The sequence below is a fragment of the Ambystoma mexicanum genome, chromosome 10 (genome assembly GCF_040938575.1).
Source record: "Ambystoma mexicanum isolate Mex_15411 chromosome 10, UKY_AmexF1_1, whole genome shotgun sequence".
NCBI classification, from domain to species: domain Eukaryota; kingdom Metazoa; phylum Chordata; class Amphibia; order Caudata; family Ambystomatidae; genus Ambystoma; species Ambystoma mexicanum.
In genome coordinates, this window is record NC_090932.1 from 450,346,072 (window position 1) to 450,369,051 (window position 22,980).

At 43.4% G+C, this 22,980-nt stretch overlaps 1 protein-coding gene across 10 annotated transcripts in view; it reads left to right on the plus strand.

The window, feature by feature from the left end:
* Nucleotides 1-21,568, plus strand: part of LOC138491489 (uncharacterized) — a 163,387-nt gene extending 141,819 nt beyond the window's left edge. For 2 of the 10 annotated variants that reach the window (XM_069618006.1, XM_069618005.1), the window contains 7 exons: nt 15,093-15,375; nt 15,660-15,755; nt 15,860-16,007; nt 16,372-16,673; nt 16,883-18,411; nt 18,785-18,964; nt 20,422-21,568. In XM_069618006.1, coding sequence (XP_069474107.1) covers nt 15,194-15,375; nt 15,660-15,755; nt 15,860-16,007; nt 16,372-16,673; nt 16,883-17,183 — 1,029 coding nt within the window. In that variant the 5' untranslated portion in view covers nt 15,093-15,193 and the 3' untranslated portion in view covers nt 17,184-18,411; nt 18,785-18,964; nt 20,422-21,568. The remainder of the gene's footprint in view (nt 1-15,092; nt 15,376-15,659; nt 15,756-15,859; nt 16,008-16,371; nt 16,674-16,882; nt 18,412-18,784; nt 18,965-20,421) is intronic. The other 8 variants (XM_069618011.1, XM_069618012.1, XM_069618008.1 and 5 more) reach the window with 8 other exon arrangements.
* The last annotated feature ends 1,412 nt before the right edge of the window (nt 21,569-22,980 follow it).

Sequence of the window (22,980 nt, forward strand, 5' to 3'; positions counted from 1 at the left end):
TCACTTGGAAGTCCATCAGCCCCCAAAGTCTTACTTGTGGGCAACTGTCTCACCACCTCTTCTAGCTCCTCCAAAGTAATCGGTGCATCCAACTCCTCTCTTTCCTCAGCACTTATCTTTGGCAGTCCTATATCCGCCAGTGTTTGTTATCGTCGTGCGACTGCTCTCCCCATCATCTTCATATGGTAGCCTGTAATAGTCTGCAAACTCCTTATTAACTCCCTCTTGGGTATCGGCTACACTACCGTCTTCCCTTGTTATTGTTCTAATCGTGGGTCTGGGGGTTTCACTCTTATGTAACCATGCCAAGATCCTTCCTGGTTTATCCCCTCCCGAATGCTGTGTCTCTATATATTTTTTATAGTTGAGGTTACACAGTCTTTCCCAGTGCCCAGCGCATTTCTGCTACAGCCTGAGTATCAGTTCCATGTCTTCCTTGGTATTATATTCTCCCCTTGATGCCTTTTCCAATTCTCCCTCTGTTTCCCTTAGGTCAGCCAGGATCCCTCCTTGCAATCCTTTAGATTTTGCTATGGCTACCCCTCTCATCGCAACCTTAAAGACGTCCCACAACGTGCCCGCTGAATCTACACTGCCAGTATTTGTCTCAAAATAGTTTATGATCTCCTCCCTCATATCCTCCCTAAAAAAGGGGTCTCTCAGCGCCTCTGCTCTAAGGCGCCATGTCGGAATCCTCTCTCTCGGGGGTCGGTATTGCCCTCTGTGGATCAAAGGCGAGTGGTCCGAAAGGACCCTTGCTTTATATTCTGTTTGTATAAATCTCTGTTATTACCTCTGGCGTGGCAAAACATAGTCCAACCTTGTATGTAACCGCTTCGGGGCAGAATAATGCGAGTATTGCCTCTCTTGGGGGTGCCGTGTTCTCCACACATCTCCAAACCCAAAGTCATTCAGCAATGTCTGCAACGCTTTAGCGGCTGGGGTGGATCTATCCATCTTCCAATCCGAACTATTAACCCTAGGGTTTAGTACACAGTTAAAATCTCCTCCCCAAATCACTGCGCTTCCCTCACACATGCTAAGGTTGGTGCACAGTGTTCTAAAATATGCTGCTGGATTTTGATTCGGGGGGTACGTATTTATGATGCTTATCTCCCCATTTTCCACCAATCCCCTCATTATGACCATCCTCCCGTCCCTCAACTATCGCCCGTAACGGCTGAAACGGGACATGTGGTGCCACCCAGACAAGTACTCCCCTAGCATAGGCCGATCCCGTGTCGGGTGAGTCTCCTGCAGCAGGGCTATGTCTATCTTTTGTCTACGCAGGTATAACATAACCTTGTTCCTTTTTAAGTAGCTATTAAGCCCCCTAACATTCCAAATAATTATTTTATGGTCCCCCATGGCCTCTTGTGCCACCCCTCCGCCCACCAGTGCTGTCCACATCTAAGTTCCTTCACAATTGTATTCCCCATCTATGTATGCTTGTTTCCCAACTCAAACTTCCCCTAACTAAAAACACACCAAACCCCACACCCTCCCTCCCACTCACCTCCCTTCCCTGTCCCAACAACACCCTCCCCAACTGTTGCCAAGCTCCATCCCTGGATCCCAGGCACTCCCGCATCTAGCCCTTTCTAGCAATAGCCCGTACTCGCGGCTCAGCAGGGTAAAGTATCCCTAGTGGCTGTTTTACTACTAATTCCTGGGGGTAGGTTGCGTCCATTCTGTTGCTCCTGATTACTTAAGCCAACTACGCCTACCACTACTCAGTTTACGTGAGTTTTAATCTCTATATTCCAGTCCAACAGGGTTAGTGAGTCCAAAAATGCAGCAATACTATTCAAATGTTCCAAGGTCTCTTACTGGGACTCCACCCCCCACCCCCCAGCCCCCCCACTTATCCCTTCAGCATTCATAATATCTCCCCCTCACTTGTCACGCTTCTCGTGATCCTGCTCCCCATCTCGCTCCGGGCAGCCCTGCAAATCCAGCCATGTCGTTGCTTCCTCTGAGGTGTCGAAAAAGAGCGCTCTACTTTTATGCACAACCTTCAGCTTCGCCGGGTACAAAAGCATGTACTTGATCCCAGCCGCGCGCAGTCTCTTCTTGACCGCCACATGGCTGTATCGCTGCCTCTGCACCAACATGGTATAATCCGGATACGCCGTGATGTTGGTAGATGCTATTTCTATCGTTCCACCTTTATGAAAGTACTCCAAGATCATCTCTGTCTTTATTGTTCAGGATCTTTGCAATTATCGCCCGAGGAGGGGTCCCGGGCCGTGGTTTCCTCATCAGGGCCCGGTGTGCTTGTTCAACAGTAAACCCTTGTGAGAGCTTGTCTGCCCCGATTTCTTGCAGGAAAATTTTCTCCACATAGTCCATGGGGTCCTGGCCTTCTTCTCCCTCCGGCAGGCCGACCACACGGATGTTTCGTCTTGCCCTTCCTTCTGCTTCCTCTGCTCGGTTCTCAAGATTGGCCACCTGTTGCTTTAGTATGTGGATCTCCATCACATTATTTGTGCTGGTATCTGCGTTGGTTTCAACTGCGCTCTCAAGACCACTTGTTCTTTCAGCCAGCGCTTTGACATCTTGTCGCAATAGGGTGACTTCAATTCCCACTGCATCTATTTTGTTCTCCAGGGCCGTCCGTAGAGCCGCCATTGCCGTCCCCCATGAGGTTCTCAGTTCTGTTATGGCTGCTTGCACCAGGTGATTTTCTCCTTCAGGGGTACTGTCCACTGAAGCTGTCGCTGCGCTTTGTGTTGGAGCAGTAGGGGTCCGTTGAATCTTGGCAAAGACCTCCATTGTGGGTTGCTTACTCTTGACCCTTAGTCCTTTCACTGACATTGTGCAACCCTGCCTGAGTTTCCGATTTCAGCCCCTCCGTATCATGCTGGTTCTGTACCCCAGTATGTCTGTGCCGCCACCAGATCAGTCCGGGTGCGGGAGCGTCGTCCTCATAGGGCTGCTATCTATTATAGCGTGCGCCGTGTTACGTTTCGAGTGGGTCGTGTCCTACCACGTATCTTTTCTGATTATTTGTAGTCTCATGTGGTGTTTGGTGGTACGTATTCACCACAGTGCCTGACGCCTTTCTTGTTGTTGTGCCATCAAGCAACTGTGCAGGATAGGGTGGCTTATCATTCCCTCCAGGTACTATGGTACCATTATTCTCCAATTCTTGTATTTGCACAGCAGCGTGCTAGTGTGGGTCCAGTTGTATTGTATACGTCTCTTGCACTCTCAAGGGCAACAATATCAGGTTAATTTCCTGGGTACATGTCCCTTAGCAAAAGGAAGAGCAGGCTTCCACTGTCCTCCAAGCCCTGGTGTAACACTTTGTTGTATGGGGCACCTCTTCCATCTAGTGCAGCAGCAGGGCAGCGTTCTGAATGGTGTCTTCCACGCACCACTATAGTCAGAAAAAAGGGTTTCCTGCTGGCTTTGCTGGCACTCGCCCAGCAAGGCTCACTCCCCGTTGTTTTGTCAAGGTGACAATGTTACTTCCAGCCAGCACTGCACGTGTCGGTACGTCTGCTGCCTCACAGTCCAGCCAGCCCGCTTGCATCCTGTGCGCTTTGCAAGTTCATTACTTGGGTATTCCCAGCTGGTGGCTGCACGTACTTTGATGTTTGAATGTATCCTGCCTCACAAGAGGAGAGGCTGGATCCTTGTTTCCTTAAACAGCAGTGTTCCTGCTGTAGCTGCTGCTGTAGCTGGCTCACGTGCGATCCACTCCGGTGCTTGGCGACCGAGCACCGGTGCTCTTTCAGTTCCCGGCAGCTGCTCAATGACTCTGCCCCTCGTGTCGGTCACATCAGGGTCACCACGCGTCTATATTAGGATTCAGAGCCCCACGCCAGTCGTGTAAACGCTGGGCTCCAGTCAGGGTTACCAGCATATGGGTCGAACTTTGTGCCCCCGGTTGCCGCTGCACGCCGTCTCCTCCTTTCGTTGCGCAGCACCCCATTAATCCATTGCGGCTTTTCCAAAGTCCTTTGTTCTCTGTGGCCGACATCTTCTTTTCTTGTTATCTTACTGGCTTCTATTCACGCAGTTATATCCGGATGTTGAAAGGATCATTGGGAGCGACAGAGGAGCCACGTCCGTTCACATGGCTGCTTAGCCACGCCCCCCCTTGAATGGAAATAGATAAAAGGATGTAACTGAATTATCAGTTAATAGTAGATGTTTGATTAAATGTAGGGAAAAAATGACTTGGATATTGATAGGGCACGATGTGCTTTGGTAATACTAAATAAGGAGGTGAACAGTAACTGTTCCTTTCAGAATGGGACTAGATATATGTAGGTCAATATTTAACTAGTCAGCACAATGCAATATAGGAGCAGTAACAAATGCGATGTATAGTGGACGTGATGTTCTCTTGTAAATGACACTACTGAATTTAGATCCTAACTTTGTTTTCATTTTGTCACAGGTAAGCAGTTTTCGGACAGTTCACCCCACGCACGGCGATGCAACAGAACTTGCTAGCCACGGTCGGACCTTCCCTTCTATCTCGGGAACCCTTGATGCTAAAATGCCGTAATTTCACAGGATTTAGCCTTGCAGAGCCAGGTCAGGATCCCCCAAGTTTCAAGCCGATACTCAGTACAGTGTCGCTGGCAGCACAGTAGCCCAAAAATGCAGCCACAGGATGGTTCCAGGGCCCTTCCGAAGGCTTCCTTTGGCAGAGCACCAAGTAGACATCGGGGAATGGATGGTCCCTCCACTCCAAGGGTCGTAGCTCCTTCGCAGGACTACTCAATATTAAGAGCAAGACAGGGCTCCTCCAAGACAGCAGCAGAGGTTGGTTGCCAGGCCTCCTTCAGTCCAGTCTCGGGTCTCTTTGCGGATCTCACAGCTGGATAGGATACTTGGCTCTTTCAGGTTTCTCCAGGATCTCTGAAGAATGGGTTGAATATGTGGATTGGAGTCAGACTCACCCAGCCCACATCCTTCCAGCAAACACACACAGCCCTCCAGTAGCCAGCCAAAAGCTCCTGCTTTGGAAGTCCTCATAAGGTTTTTGCTGGCCTCTCAGGCCAGGAAGAAGGCTAAAAGACAAGATAGCAAAAGAACAGGCGAAAAATCTCCTGGCACAGCCATGTTTGACCAGTAGCCACAGTTAGTAGCCAAGCGCGGTAAAGCTAAAATGAAAATCCCCGAAAGTGGGGAAAAGTCACTGCTGCCATCAGCCTATCCTTTTAGCGCACCTAGAGTAACCAAAAACTCTGAGTGTTAGTCTAGGCAAAACAAAAATGCGCCCCATTGTACTGCAGTGTAAGCTGCTGTGCACAATGCTAAAAAGTTACCACAAGTGATACAAAAGTAACCCAAGCAGTAACTCATTAACTCGACTAAGGGAAACAATGTTTCCCAGTACTGATAGCCTGAACAGCATATCAGTTTCCGCCTGAAGGACATATCAGTTTCCTCATAACATATGAGCAAAGGCCAGTGCAAAAGTACAGGGCAGATAAAGAAATGAAAGCAAAAAGGTTAGGGGTCCATAAAGATGGAAGGAAAGGTGCAGTAAAGAGAAATCTTTCCTAACAGTTGGCCATAGAAATGAATGCAAGGACCAGATGGCCGGGCTGCTCTGGAAGCCCTGATGGGTGTCAATTTGGAATATTTCTCCAATTGGGTCTATAAGGAGCCCGAACGCTTTTCCCGAGAGGTCCCTCTCTGTCACTCTGGGTACACAGATTACAAGAAAGCTTAGTCACCTTCGTCTGGATTACTATAGACCCGGTGTGAGGAATCTGTCTCTGCTCCACCTGATTCTCGCTGCCCAACCCGGGCTCTGTGGTCGAAACCAATGCACCTCCCCGAGCTGGCTGGGGGGCCGTGCCCCACGCAATGCCGCAGACAACACTGGCCTGCTGGGCGCTCTTCCGAGCACTCTAAGGGATCACTTTGGCGCACTTGGTCCATCTAGGGTTGGACTGCTTGGCCAAGCAATTTGCTTCCACCCGCCTTGGGACTGTCAAGGATATGCCCTTCCTCAGGGAGGGCCCCCTCTTTTGGGTGGCTCTCCCCTCTGAGCAGAGCTAAGTCCGAGCAGCGCTTCAGCTCCCCAGTGGTCAGATCCGAGTGGACGGGGTCGGGTGGCACTAGCCCCAGTGGCCCCCGCAAGCCACGATGTGGCCCCTCCTCCAACGAGCACATTTCTCCAGCAGTTCGGAAACGCACATTCTGCAGGGTGCTGACCCTCTGTCGCCACACCATTGGCGGCATGTGGGTGAACCCTGTACCGCTTCAAGTTGTGTCTGGGTCAAGCCTCTCCCTCCCACCCACCCCGTGGCGTGGCGGAGTAGGCGCTCTATTCCTGCAGACTGCCCCAGAGGGTGCGAAGGTTGGCTCTGAGGCGGGTGCACAACTCTCCCTGTTGCCACCCTCCAGCAGGTGTGGCTACCTGGTTGATCCTGTCAGTAGCATATGCTTGTCTCAAAGATTAAGCCATGCACGTGTAAGTACACACGGCCGGTACAGTGAAACTGCAAATGGCTCATTAAATCAGTTATGGTTCCTTTGATCGCTCCATCTTTTACTTGGATAACTGTGGTAATTCTAGAGCTAATGCATGCCGACAAGCACTGACAACCTGGGATGCATGCATCTATCGGACCAAGACCAATCCGGGCGCGCCCGGCCCCTTTGGTGACTCTAGATAACCTCAGACCGATCGCACATCCCCGTAACTGAGACGATGCATTCGGATGTCTGCCCTATCAACTTTCAATGGTACTTTCTGTGCCTACCATGGTGACCATGGGTAACTGAGAATCGGGGTTCGATTCCGGAAAGGCAGCCTGAGAAACGTCTACCACATCCAAGGAAGGCAGCAGGTGTGCAAATTGCCCACTCCTGACTCTGGGAGGTAGTGATGAAAAATAACAATACAGGACTCTTTCGATGCCCTCTAATTGGAATGAGTACACTTTAAATCCTTTAACGAGGCACCGTTTGAGGGCACCTCTGGTGCCAGCATCCACAGTAATTCCAGCTCCAATACTGTATATTAAAGTTGCTGCAGTTAAAAAGCTTGTAGTTGGATCTTGGGATCGAGCTGGCGGTCCTCTGTGAGGCGAGCTACCACTTGTCACAGCCTCTCGACGCCCTGCGGATCTGAACCGTTTACGTTAAAAAAAAGTAGTGTGTTCAAAGCAGGCCGGTCGCCTGAATACTTCTGCGAAGAATAATGGCATAGGACTCCGGTTCTGTTTGTTTGGTTTTCGGAACTGGTGCCATGATTAAGAGGGACGCTCAGGGGCATACGTATTGTGCTGCTAGAGGTGAAAATCTTGGACCGGCGCAAGATGAACCAAAGCGAAAGCATTTCGCAAGAATGTTTTCATTAAACAAGAATGAAAGCCATAGGTTCGAAGACTATCAGAGACCGTTGTAGTTCCAACCATAAACTATGCCGACTAGCGATCCGGCAGTGTTATTCCCATGACCCGCTGAGCAGATTGAGGTAACCAAAGTCTTTTGGTTCCGGCGGGCGTATGATTGCAAAGCTGAAATGTAAAGGAATTGGCGGAAGGGCACCACCAGGAGTGAAGCCTGCGGCTTAATTTGACTCAACACAGGAAACCCGGACCAGACACGGAAAGGATTGACAGATTGATAGCTCTTTCTCGATTCTGTGGGTGGTGGTGCTGCATGGCCGTTCTTATTTGGGGGAGTGATTTTTGTCTGGTTAATTCCGATAACGAACAAGACTCCTCCATGCTAACTCGTTACATGAACCCCCCCCAGCGGTTGGCGTTCAACTTCTTAGAGGGACAAGTGGCGTTCAGCCACATGAGATCGAGCAATAACAGGTCTGTGATGCCATTAGATGTCTGTGGCTGCATGCGCGCTACACTGAATTGGATCAGTGTGTGTCTGTGTGTGTGTGTCTACCCTTCGACGACAGGTGTGGGTAATCCACTGAACCCCATTCCTGAAGGGATTAGGGATTGCAATTATTTCCCATGAACATGGAATTCACAGTAAGTGTGGGTCATAAGCTTGTGGTGTTTAAGTCCCTGCCCTTTGTACACACCGCCCGTCGCTACTACCGATTGGATGTTTTAGTGAGGTCCTTGCATTGACCCCGCCAGGGTCGGCAACGGTTAGCAACTAGGCCGAAACACATGTCTGGGGTTGCTGTTGGTACTTTTGTTCAAAGGAGAATCGCCTACCATTTTGGTGCTGGACTACCTATGGGTGGGACAAAGAATGATATGTGTTTGGAAATTTCTCCTCTGTGGAAAGCCTAGTGAGCTGAGTAGTTGAGAACCTCCCGGGGGCCATCCACCCTATAACAGGTCAATGGGCTGTGTTCGTACTGGTAGAGGGTTTCCCAGACCTCTTTATTCTAATTTTGGTTAAAATGTGGACATATTTTTTTCAACTGTTTAACCACTGAAGTTCTGCACCCTCTCCACCTAATGATTTTGTTGACACACCATAATCAAACAAGATCTCTTCCTGTACATCAATGTCCCTCATTTCAGTGAACATGATCACAAGCTGCGAAGTCCCAATTATCTGCAGCGTGACTTGATTTGGTTTGATGTTTTTATTCTTCTTTGAATGATTAATCAATCCAAATTTTTCTAATGTTGGATGGCAAGCACAAGGTAAAGTCTTTGCATCAACACACCATTTTTTGCCAGAGGAATCCTGAAGGAAAAAGAAGTACCCCATCTCATCACTTTGCATGTCTCTCTTATCTTTTTCCTTGCTCACCTGGTATAACCATCCCATGGTAATCAAAAATAATTTCTCCTTTCTGGAATCTTCTGGCTGCGATCACCCTCTTTCCTTTAATGGCATCGCTGGTAACATGAAACCCATGCCAGTTTTTTGTTGTTCCACTAATGGTGCTATCTCTTCATCAGATGTATTCCATTTTCTTGCTGTCATTGGTGTCCAGCTCTTTATTATATCTTCAACATCTGGAATGTTTCTACTCCAATCAATTTTTTCAAAATATTGCATGACTTGGTGCTTATTTGTTTGTCTTCTTGTAAAATGTTCTGCAATGGAAAGACAATATAATCAACTTTATACAACTCCATATTATTCATGTGAACAATTCAACAGTACATGACCATTAACACTTACTCAGTAGTTCTTTCTTTCTCATGTGTTTTTGTATTAGTCTCCATTTCCGAACAAGGGCAACTCTGTCATTTTCAGTTGGTGGTTTTCCACTAATTGTAACAGGAAACTTTTTCAGGATGGTTTGAAATGCTGCAGCATCATCCATTAGCTGACTACGTTAAGCTGCAGCTGCCATTCCTGATGTATGTTTCTTCCGACAAATTATTTTGCAAAATAGATTTTGAATTCAATATCCCAATAGATTCTATTTCCTATTTACGGACATTAGGTTGGTGTAAACATAGACACTATAATTAACATTTTGGGAGCGAAGTTACGATTAGATAAGCAGAACGTAAGAGCAGTTTGTGGTAATGTTTGCTGGGCATTGGTTTGCCTGGGGAGCCCAAAGTAGCTAGCTGTTGGTGTTAAGCTAACCTGGTGCTTCTGGGTTACAAGCAGGACGAAATAGCTCCCCTCAATTTTGAACCCTGAAGATGAGACCGACCTTAAAGTGCATTTTATTTTAAACCATTGGATGACTAATCACTGTGTATAACATTTTGTAATCGTTTTTAGATGCATACCTGTCCGTCCATCAAGAACGCAAGTATATGAAGTACTGGAATCTGTGTTCAATCCAACTGAAATAAAATATTGATCAGAGATGCATTAATTCACCACTCGTATCATAAAAGGAACATTTGTTACGGCATACTCATTGTAAAGGGCTAGCTTCTCCAACAGAAGACAGAACTGGAGGCAGAACATCTATCATTTATCTGAAACGGCATTCCTTCAGTGGCCTCAGATAGTTCAATGTATGCAAATATAATGCTCTGTAAGTGCCGTTTTGATGCTCCCTTAAACACTTGCAGAACTTCGGATTTCCTCAAACATGGCAGATCGTACCTGTAGGAATGTACACATCTAAAGTTAGTATACAGTCAAACCCACAATAGTATATATTAAAAATCCTGTATATTACAGCAATATAAGATGCATCCAAATTGTAAATTCAGAAATGATGCATATGGTTAGTTTGTTCAGCAAATCTAGTCATGGAACTGTATCTGTCCCACTACTATTAATATTCTTGGGCTCCATTCAGTTTGTGTGAATATTTTGTTTATCCTTTTATGAAGAAATAAAAAGGGATAGAAGATCTAATGAGCACCTCAAATCAGCTGTAGCACTGCTATTTTCTCCACGCTTCTTGTACACTAGAGTAAGGCTGTGTGGCATATGATTGGAAAAAAATGTACCTATTACGTTTTTCTCACCACAGGTAGACTTGCTTTGTTTTGCGTCAGGCCAGAGACTGAGTTAGCCATGATTATGGATGCAGAAGCATGAGTTGCGGCATAATCCGACCACAAAAATATGCTTAGTGTTTAATAAACCGACTGACATCTCTTGCTGGATTTTTAACTTTCTCGCCGGTAGAAGAAATAAAAAAGAAATCATTGACGACGTTGCAAACTGTTGTCGTCTTCAGCATCCGTGGCCTTATCTTCATAACATATTGTTAGAACCACTAGAAATACACAGAAAACAAATGTAAATATCACCCGCGACCTGATGCATTTAAAATAATGAGAGATCATGCAATAACCTATGCCTCCAGTTTTTTTGGCACAGTCACTAATTAAGCATTGCCTGGAAATATCCTAATTCCCACAAACAAATGCTGACTTCACCCTTAATCAGTTCATTTATATAAATTGAATTGAACAGGTGTCATCAAATAGTAAGCGTGATTGCATTTTTTTTTTCAGGTAGCTAGTTATTTTCTTCAAGAGTGCAAAGCAAATGTTTTTAGTTATGCCCTCTTGTTCTCTTTCACTTCGACTATGGCAAATGTTCTGCTATCTTCGGTCTGATGATGTTTTTGTTCCAGCCGTTTGTGAACCTGTAAAGTGATAAATATATCAACATGTACCCATGGGTGCCATGAGGAACTCCAGTAGAGCAGATGGGATTATTCAAGTATATTTTTGCTGAATGGTCGTCACAAAAATAATATTTATACTTGCACAAAGTTGTTTTACAATGCTAAGTTTCTTCAGGTGCTTTAGAAGCAGAATTGCTTTCAAATAATACAAAACCTGTCACTCTTACTAAGCCGTTATGTCCTTGTTTCTGTTCACATGGCCCATTACGCGGACAAAATCTTTCTGTGCTACCTTCAGAATCGTAACACATTCCTGGGGGGCTCCTTTCTTCAGGTCTGGATCTTTTGCAGCTAGAGTATTAAACATCAATTGCCACATTAAATGTATGCCAAATACACTGCTAATGTACTCAGGAATAACAAACCGCACATTCACATATACCAAGTAGGTAGTGAACAGCTAGATTCGACCAGGTTATATATTAAAATAATTGTCTGAGCTCGGGTTATATTTGCATATGGGAAGATATATATGAATTGTTCCTGAAATAACCTACGGTTGTTGCACCTCATTACAGTGATCATTCCTTTCTTCTTCCACATTTTCCTTTTCTTTGTTAGTTGGCCTGTCTTCTCCGAAATAAAGAAATGTATTCTAATGAGAGCAACTAAGGATCAACAAAAATAATTTTGCCATTGAAAACAGCCATCTGATTCAAGGAACAGACCCCATACACAATTGCTGGGTACACATTTAAACATTTTGAAATTTTGTTTTGTAGAAATAGGAAAAAGTAATGTGCCACTAAAGGTTTTGCTTAATTTTTGAAGTAGCTGTTCAGGCTTCCCAAGAATAAAACATCCGGCCGATTCCAGCATTCTCTATAACTTTCATTCTGTTCTCTTTATCAAACAACATATTAAGGTGTTCATAGTTGTAGACCCTCCCATACCGAAGATGGGACACCAACGATTCCCTGGCATCCTTCACCATGGATTTTCTCTGGCAAACTGTCCTTCATGCATGCTCTTACCAAGTGTGTAGGCAGCTGGGAAGTACTTCTCGAGCACATTTTGCAGACAAGAGGAATGCAAATGTTGTTCCTGGGTAAGAAGGTGCAAAGAATCATTTTAGTGTTTAGAACTAATCCAAAAAGATGCATAGAAATGAAATGGCAATGTGAATCGGAGTGGGAAAAAGAACTTAAAATTAAGTTTCCAGCCAATTCCAATCCTGAGGTAAGGTGCCTAATGCAGTTTCCGGCTAATTCTAATCGGGAGTTAAGATGCCTAATGCAAGTAGCATCTTTTTCATTCTTGCTAGCTTTTCCAAAGCGGTTACTACAGGCACCAAACACACAGAAATGAAATGCCAATGTGATGCCAATAGATATGAACCAAAAAGGATGTTTCTAGCTCCTTTCCGCACATTAATATGTCAAATGCAGGTGGACCCTTTTCCATTCCTGCAAGCTTTTATGCGTGGTTTTTCGAAGGCTGTGATGCCGCCTTACTCCTACTACAGGCACCCAACACACATATACATTAAATGGCAATGTACTGCTAACAATAATGGACCAAATATGTAGTCCCTTTTTCATTCCTGCAAGCTTTTATGCAAGGGTTCTCATGGTGTGCTACCCCCTTACCTCTACTACAGGCACTAAACGCACATAGACATGAAATGGCAATGTACCGCTAAGTAATATTAACCAACAATGAAGTTTCTAGCTCCTTCCACTCCAAAGATAAGGAGCCTAATACAGGTGTCCCCTTAATCATTCCTGCAAGCTTTTGATTTAAGGCTTAGGTGAACTAAATGCAAGCCTGACAAATACTCCCCTGAAGGGAGTTTTCATATGACTCCATTCCCATGGTGTATTCCTTTAATGACCCCCAAGGCACCAAACCATTAAGCGCTCCTCCCACATTCTTCTCATGGTGCCAATTCATTACGTAGCTCCTCCCACATTCTACTCAAGGTAACAATCCATTTAAATAGCTTCTCCCACATTTTTACCGCTCTTTTCTGAGCTTGCTCAAGGCTTGCAAGAGTTTGAAAGAAATCCTGAGATGGTTTTCTGTTTTGGAATTAATGCAACAATTGCTCACCCACCATGGAAGCACTTACTAATCAAAGAAAAAATAGAAACTACTCTGCTGCTCAAATGCAATCCTTCCAATGGTAGATATTGTAACACAAACCTCTGCAGTTGTATATTTCATACACGTTCAACCTCAAAGGAGAAGCACAGGATATATAAAACACAGCTTAGAACCTTGAAAGATAAGGTGCCTAATACAGGTAGCCCCCTATACCTTCCAGCAAGCTTTTGGCTTAAGTATTATTTGAACTAAATGCAAGCCTGACAAGTACTCCCCTGAATGAAGAATTCATATGTCCCTATTCTTAGTGTTTTGCAGGTGTGGGATGTTACTCCCAATGCAGATATAGGCATGGCTTGGAGGTTATTTCCCCCCATAAAAAGGATGTGCAAAGAAACTCACTAAAATGAATTTAAAGGGGAATCCAATAAAAATGAAAAAGAAACATGCCTGTAGCTGCTACCTTTCACAAAACGCTGTGCGCTGTTCTGTCTTGTATATCTTACTATTAGTACTGTGCAGAATATAATCACATTGACAGCAGCTCACAGAGCACACCATTCCTAGGATATTTGTATCTTGATGTAAACACTGTGCCTAAATAAAACAAAATTGTATAACAAACTATTTTACAATAATTAAAATTCCTGTAGTCGGTCCCTGCAGACAGGTGCAAACTCTGCTGTGCACCTGGTGGCTAAAGGATTAGCTGGCGCAGTTTCAGCATACCTAGGATGAGGTGTTAGAATGTGCAGTTTTGGCTCAGCTAAGGGGGTAGCAGATCATTATGCAGATTCTTAATCCCTGGTAGGTAAGTCATACCTGGGAGGAAGTGCTTGAGTGTTCAGCTCTGGCTCATACTAGAGGGGAAGGTGCTACTTGTGCAGGTGTAGTTCCCTTCCTCTTCAGAGACATGCTGGTCCCTTAATATTACCATAGGTTCTGAAAACACATGGCAAAGACGTGGTAATGTGATGCTAAGAAGCATGAACCACAAATTAAGTTTCTAGCTCCTTGCAATCGCAAGATAATGTGCCTAATACAGGTGACTCCTTCTGCATTCCTGCAAGCTTTTATTCATAGATTTCCAAGGCTGCGCTGGCCCCTTGCTCCTACTAAAGGCACACAACACACATACAAATGAAATGGCAATGTGATGTTAAGAAAGATTAACCAAAAATTAAGTTTCTAGCTCCTTCCAACCCAGAGTGAGACTGCCTAATGCAGGTGGTCCCTTTTTCATTCCTGCAAGCTTTTATGCAAGGGTTCTCATGGTGTGCTACCCCCTTACCTCTACTACAGGCACTAAACGCACATAGACATGAAATGGCAATGTCCCGCTAAGTAATATTAACCAACAATGAAGTTTCTAGCTCCTTCCAATCCAGAGATAAGGTGCCTAGTACAGGAGTCCCCTTATTCTTTCCTGCAAGCTTTTGGTTTAAGGGCTAGAACGTTTTTTTCGTCCAATACAGTATTTTTTGTAAAAGTATGGGTTATGGCTTACAAAAAAACATCATAGCAGTGACACTGATGTGTAGTCTTACCCTAGTGAAGAATCCATTCTTAAATCCTCAAGGCACCAAACCATTAAGTAGCTCCTGCCACATTCTACTCAAAGCACCAAACCATGAATTATCTCCTCCCACAGTGGTTCTGCACTTGTCTGAGCTTGCCCAAGGCTTGGAAGAGTTTGAAAGTAATCCTGAGATGGTTTTCGGTTGTGAAGTTAATGCAACAATTGCTCACCCAACAATGAAGTACTTACTAATCGAAATCGACTAGAAAGAACTCCTGTTTGGTTAATACCTGCTGATCAAACGCAATCTTTCCCAAATATTGTAATATACACTTCCAAAGGGGCATAAAAGTTAAACATTTTTAATAACTAAAATAAAGTATTAATATTGAGCACAATTCCTAGAAGTGCAAATAGATACTAGAGTTGATTATTGTCTTTGTACTGTAATATTTAATATATATATTTTTTTCATTTTTTTTTTCTTTTTCTTTTTTACAGCAAACCCAGTCGGGTTCCACAGGTTTGCATCAAATGCATGAAAAGTTTTCCACAGCTGTCAATGCACCTGACCAGAGTCTGTATGAAGGGTTGCACTTCAAATGAAATTGCAGCAGCTACTCACAAATCAGGGAATCAATGATTTCTCATCTCCGAACCCGGAAGAATCTATACTTATGAAACACAAAGTGCTTTTTAAGGATGAAAACCAAAGGAAAGGTATTTCTTTGCTGTTAATTAATGGATCTTTTATTTCTGGAAAACCTTGGAAACCACTTCCAACGTAAGTTTTGTGAATCTGCTTATGCAAAATTACTCTTTATGATATACTTACTATTTGATCATTAAATGTGCCTAGACTGCTTGGTCGGTCCAAACTGTATTTGCAGTCTATTGCATTTTTACATGCACTGTTTATTCCATTTGTTTTTCTATTTTGCATTGTTCTATTACTTTATATGCCATTTGCCCATAATTGATGCATCCGCTCTTGCCTATGAGCACTATGTCCTTATTTGTTCCATGATCATTCCTCAATTAATGCTTTATCGTATTTCTTCATTTCAGACCTATGCAACATTCTGAGACAAAAATACAGACTGGAAATCTTGAAGAGGAAGAAGACGACGTAGACAGCAAGGACTTTGATGATTTGTATGTACAGTAAGTTATCACGTGGTATGCATCCACATTTTTTTAAGTATGTCCTAATTCATCCATGATAAACAGATATCCAACTATCCTAATCGTGTTATTAAATTCAACAGGCCAAGTATGCAGAAATGGCAGTGCACCATACGAAAAAGGGCTGCAGAAGCTGGGATTTTTAACAAACATCCATTGGACTGTGATCTTCTTATTGGATTCCAGAGTTATTTAAAGGAAGATATGGGTGTCAAAAATTGTAAGCAAGAGGTAATGCAACATTTTATTACCAATTTTTATGAACTCGAACAATTACAAAAACATCCCCACAGAAGCAGAACAATGTATACAACATCAATTTTAAAACATTTTTTCAAACCAGCTTGGCAAACTTTTTTTTATATGTTCTTGCAGTTAGGTGACATTCCCTATCGTCCCCTGGCAGTTAAATGATATACAGAACGCCAGACTTGTCCACAAAATGTGGTATTTTGCTAATAATTTCATATCAACCTGAACACGTCAATAAATGTAGCAAAGGCTTTCCAGAAAATGTAATAATGATAATCGTAACAATAACAACGATGATTCAATCCATATTATTTTACTAGTAACACTTGTTTTCTTTCCAAAGGTGGAAAACGTTTCCAGATTCTTAATTTTTTGTGTTCCTTCTAAAGCAACATTTAATTTTGTGACAAACTTACCTTGTGCGCGTGCCTTTTTCAACCTGCACAGAGATACAGGTTTATCGCAACAGACCTTCATAAACTACATGAAAAATATAAAGCGGTTAGAGCATTACCATATTGTGGCTGCAGATTTGAAAGAAATAGATGGACATACGTTCAATTCAGCACAACATTTCAAATACTTGATAGAAGACATGCAAAAGAAAGTCAGCAAAGGAGTATCAAAAGAAGTCACTCAAAGGAGGTAAGAGGGCAGAGATAATTGGAATTAAACATATCAGAAAAATATTAAGATAAATAAGTGTAGTCCCAAAAAGATTACCTGTTGTAACTTTGAAATCCTGAAATCTGCAACTGTATGAAAGCAAAGTTGATGCTGATTCGATGTTTGCTTATTTTTTTGTAGAAATTCACTGGTTCATAACATATTAATTATTTTGTAATATGTGTAAGGTATAAGGAATTTAGAGAATACAAGAAGACCCCCGGTGATTGTATTACCATTTTGGATAAAGCGAAGGACGACTTACTGGGTGTAATGGAACCGATATCCAGCAACATGGACTTGACTTATCAGGAGCAGATCTTGGTATTGTATTACTTGGAGCCAATTTTGCTTCTTAGTCATTTACAGAGACCTGGTGTTGTAAGTGTATGTTTTATGTTTAAAAAAATGATGCAACAAGAAGGCAAAGGATCCAAATCCAGCAAGTTTGTAAACGTAATGCTTTACTCTCATCTGGAATCTCAGTAGAGACCAGACACATATTGGCACACCCCTTTCCTTTAAAATATCTCTCAAAGAACAAGGTGCACACAGTAATAAAACAATGCATGTTAACTTTATACATATCTGACTTTTGCAGGTGAAAGAAGAGCTCATCACGATGAAGATGGCACATACATTTCAATTTTTGCTGTGAAGGAGCACAAAACACCAACATAACAGATGGCATCATTTTGTTTAAGGTCAGAAGAAGAGCATGTATTTATATATAAACCAACGTGTCTTTGCAACAGCCACCATAAACACTGCACCAGCTCATATAGATTTAGAGAGCTGAGCACCAGGCAGTTCAAAGGCCCCTGAATATTGTTAGAAATTGTTGATGGAATTTGAAAGGGATATAATGGAGACATAATCTTTGCTTCTTTTTTCAGTGGTTTCAGGAATATTTCCTGAAAGTAAGACCCAGCATGATGAAGAGAAAAAAGCAGCATTAGATTGTGTTTCGCAAGAGGAATTTTTCATTTCGTCAACGGGTGAAGCACTGTACAATCCATCAAATAATCTCTGCCGGTTTCATGAGCAGTAATTATCATTATCAGAGTCTCTTGTATTTGAGTACCCCCAGTTCAGGCATGTGAGATCTGTCTGCATGTATGTGGTAAGTGGTCAATATGTAGCAGCACCTTAAAAGGTAGACCAGCATCCTCCAGTACACATCAGACTGTGTTTATCTCACCCTTTGTTTGGAGTGACTGGCAACCATAAGTTCCAGGTTGACTTCTGAATTGGTTGCATCAGGAAGGAGTTAACTGCAAACCCATATATCGTGGCCGCCACCAATCCTACACATTTCACCTTGATCTCTAAGCATCACTGGCTAAAATGGTGTGTTCTCGCATCCTGTTTTCATCTGGATTGCTAGCACTTTATGTATGCCACTGTTTGGCCGCAAACCGTACCTGTAACTTTAGCACTAAATAAATTAGTTGTATGATATTACAACATGATTTATTAGTCCTAGTATGAAAAATCCATTTAAGTGTGAAATTCTTGTAGGAACAATTTACCATCTGTTAACAGCCAACGAGCCAGGAAAGTTTGAGACGGCAATCAAAAAAGATTGCACTGACGCACAGAAGAGTATTGTTGCTGACTACCTCTCACCAACTGCAGAGAAACATTATTGAATGCTCAAAGAGAATACATGTGCTGCAGCAAAGATCCTTGCTAACATATCAAGAGCTGAGCCAAGGTAAGACCAACATTATTGTTTTCTTGTAACAATAATGGCCAAAAAACAATGAGCAACAATTGACATTTATTTCATGCAAACACTAATGTTTGCATTTGTCAATGCTACAAATAATCAAGTGCTTGATGGCAAACGAGAAACATCTGCGGGTGATATACAGGGTATGTTATTTAGCTAATGTTGCATTGACTATGGAATTATGTGTTTTACTTATTTCAAAAACATCATCAGTGGTTTTGCATACCCTTGTTCTAAGCAACGCATGCAAAAACTCCATTGTTTTTCTAAACCACTCATAATTGGCCTTTGTATTTCTCATGGCCTGCCAACCTATCAATATATGCCCTGATAATGACTACTTGTTTTTTTACAGGGCATTTCATCAGCAATCAACGTCCAAAGTGGCCCGTGAGGAATTAAACTGCTTCCCATTTGGTTGCTTATTTTGAAATTTTGAAGAAGCATTCCCAGTGACACCCAGCGGGTACCTGCCAAACAAGAAGCAGCAGGGTGCCCTGGCTGGGCAGCATGACCGTCAATTTTATGATGTATGGTGAGTAAAGTAGCAACTCCTGAGAAAGGAGATAACATTTTGAGTAAGCATACTTTCCTGTTTGTAAAACAACTGTTTCCAAATACAGTTTTTATATGATATGATAGTTTATTTATCTAGCGCCTATACACAATGTGTTTCAAAGCGCTTCAAGGCAAGGGAGGGAACAAGGGAAAATACAATGACATTCTTACAGGCCATGAACAGTAAGGATGTGAAATTAACTATCATACTCGGCCTGACGACATTTCAGATAGTGCAAGACCTATGACATAGATAAGGAAGGGAGGGGGAGAGTGAGAAGGAAATGGAAACAGACAGGCGACTACCGTACTAGGCCTGACGACATTTCTGGTCGAGGCAGAGAAAAGAAAAGGTGAGAGAGAGGGGTGCAGGAAGGGAGGGGAGGAACAAAACAAGCGACTATCATACTAGGCCTGATGACATTTCAGATAGTGCTGGAGGGGGTGTGGGGAGGTAAAAAACAGTAATGGGAGGGTGGTGGAAGCAAACAAGGTTACTATCATATTAGGTCCAGGGACAATTCTGATAGAGTAAGTGCATAGAAGAAAGTAAGGAGAGGAGATGGGAAAAGGGAGAAGGGAAAGGAGGGGAGAACAGAGTAAGCAGTCAAAAAGAGTGGAAAAGCAAGAGTGGAGAGCGAATACAATTGCAGAAGTCAGTAGTAACACATAATGTTGCAAGCCAGGATACAAGATGAAGATGAGAACAGCATGATTCAGGGTCACCATGAGTACAAGATGCAAAGGAAGTCTAGCATGAGAGTTGAGAAAAGGTGACGCACCGTGAATGAATGAAGTCCAAAAAAGTCAAATCGAGCATTGGCCACAAGATGGTGATGGTGAAACTAGAATGTATCAGGACGGACTCCTGCAGAAGTAGGCTGGAGGAGGTTGAGGGGGAGCAGGGTAGAAGAATCAAGCAAAACAGGCAACACCTGTGTGCGAGAAGGGGGAAGCACAAGGGAACATCACAGGGGGACAAGAGAGGTTGGGAATTGCCTGTGGGAACAGAGGGGGTAACACATGATGGTGCATGCTTACCTGTTGTCTGAGCAGGGGGTCGGGCCCTGGGTCCTCCTGCTCGGAGCAGGTCAAAACAGGAATTGCCCTTTTCTTCATCAGCCCTTCGCTTAGGACTCCCGGGCGAGAGACGACCTTGATCTAATAGTTAAGAGCAGGAAGGAAGAGGCAGGGCTAAGAAGGTGGGTGGTGCTTAGACCAGGTGACCTAGATCCACTTGTACCTGCTCCCCATCTGCAAAGGAAAAGAGGTTGGAGGGCTCCTTAAGAAGGGAAAAGAGTGGCAAGCAGTAAGGCACCAGGTGGGCGGGCTTAGGCCAGGTGACCTAGATCCACTTGCACCTTTTCCCCACTTGCACCTGTCCCCCCCTTCCTGAGTGCAGTATTAACTTTTTTTCCTTCCTTTTAATTGCAGAACATTTTTAATGGCGAGAACCTACGGAAAAACACATACAGTGTCTCTTTAAAAGAATGGACTGGAGCAAAAATGTTCCTGATGTGCCTGATATTATTAGGAACTGGAAGCCTGCGACAACCCAAACAATGGATCCTGTTGACACCTACATGATATCGCTGGTACAAAGTCAAAAGTGGAAAGGACTTGGGTTTTGTTGATGAGAAGAGAGGGAGGAAATTGTATACTAAACGCACCTTCTGGAAAGGTGAGGTGGTGTGTGATTATCCACGGGGTGGTAATCTGTGCCAAAGAAGGACAAAGCAAAGTTGATCAGCTTAAATCCAAAGAATTGAGTTCTTTATTTTTGTTCCATGATTCTTCTGGAACCCGTGATGCATCATTGCCCCAAATTTGCCATGCACATGCCACTCGTTGATGGAAACACTGCGTCGATATGAGTAAAAAAAAACACTACAATGTTCAACCAATTGTACAGACACTGGACAAAAGTGGGAACAATCAATTTGTGATACTATTTGTTGAAAGACAAGACATTGCAGTTGGAGTGGACCTAACCTACAATTACATTCCATCTACAAATTCACACGGAGGAGAGGTTCCTGACTGGAATGATTAACAGGATTCATAAAAAACAAACAGACTTTTCAATCTATGATTCCCAAACACTGTTTCCAATCCATGTTCCAATCCACAACACCTATGCTCTTTGCTCAACAGTATTCCTACAAATGTTCTTGCTCCTTGTTTTTTCTGCTTTTCCTTATTTTTCTTGCCGGATCCTTCTATTGCCTTTCCTCTATTTCCGGTTTTACCATGTGTACTGCAGTTAAGGTCCATTCTCTATCTTGAACGGGTAGTTGTTCATCTTTCCAGCTCTTTTCCTGTGTATTTTTCCAAAGATGTATTTCTATTTTTGTCCTTATTTGTGATCATATACCTCCTTTCCTTTGTCATGTTTCTGTTTTATCTGTTTGCTTCATTAGTTGTCACTCTACTTGCTTCCCCTATCCTTTCTTTCTATAGGTCTCTCTTCCTTACAATTCTCCAGCTATGGGTCTTAGCTTCATTCGCCAGCATCTAAAAACGTTTTGTTGAATTTTGAAATTACATTATGACTATTGATTAAATAATTTGTTTAGCCCTAGTAGACTTGTTTTCTAAGTTATAACTCTCTTTACATGTGCATTTTTTCTATTTACCTTATGTTTATAAGTCTTTTGTTTATTCCTGTTTGCTTTGTTAAATTAATTATTTTATCTTAATTGGCATTTCAAAAAATGTGGTTGTACTATTTATCAAATCATTTCTAAGAAATGGTGGTGTCCTAAAGGGCCAGATTTTCAAGACATGTTGTTAGCCCAAGTGATGAAATGCGCTAGCACATCTCATCACTTGTGCCAAAAAGGAGCATTGAACTTCCATATGGCCACTCTCCGATCCTGTATGTAAAATGCTAGAAATCAGGGCGAGAGATCCGTAGACAGCTGTCAAGTTTTGAAGCTAATTTTTTTCGCCTCAAACGATTTTGCACAGATGAATATATTTAAACATTTACAAGACTTTCGATAAGCACAAAAGTTTTTTGGACAGACATTTCTTTCTCAGGGGAAATACAGGTGAGTATTGTCCTCTTCTACTCTCGAGGAACAGTTTCCACAGTGATGCACGAGTATGCAGTACAGGTAAGTGGTGACATAGGATTTTTACAGGGTGCGACACAGGACTGTGGTAGGTCCGGGGGTACTAAACACAATAGTGTACACAACACTATCTATAAATACATATACACAGGGTTTGTGCAACAAAACATTGACACGGAAGTGTTTCTGCCAAACAGGGCTGGGTAAGAGCCCGAGGTGGTAGTGGCCTTCATCAGGATGATCACTTGGTAGTGGTGCAGTCCGTACAGAAAATCTGTGGGGGAAGGGATAGCTGTCAGGATCTCAGGTAATTAATGATTCATTTAAATATTAGTAAATAATGGCTAATTAGTGCCTAAAACACAGTGAAAGTGTATTTCAATGGTACATCTTACCGTCTGCAGTGGTGCAGCGAGGACACTGTGCTTAGAGTCCTGTTATGGGTGACGGACTCTTGGAAACATGTCCTGGGCTGGGATGTCTGGTCCCAATACACCTCCTGGGTGCCAGAGAGTCTAGGGTGGTGTGAATGCCTGGGACATCCGTGGTCCGTGATAGGTCCATGTATGGTGTGAGTGTTTTGTGAGCAGATCTCCCATTGGGTGCCCTCCGTTTTGGCGCAAAGGGAACCGTGGATAAGAGGGGGCTGGAAACACCACTACCATGTCGATCTCCTGAGTTCTCGCGAACAAAGGAATACAGGAGCCAAGTATCCTGCAACCACGAGGCTGAACCGAGGAATCGCTGGTGACCCGCTGAAGGACTGTTCCTCTGCACTGCTGTCGCTTTGTGAAACCCTTTCTACCTCGGATCGAACGAGAAGGCCTGTACTGGTACTTTGACCCTTGGAATAGTGGGAACAACTATTCCCGGCATCTTCACCATCTCCTGCACGTAAGCCTTCGGAAGTGTCTCT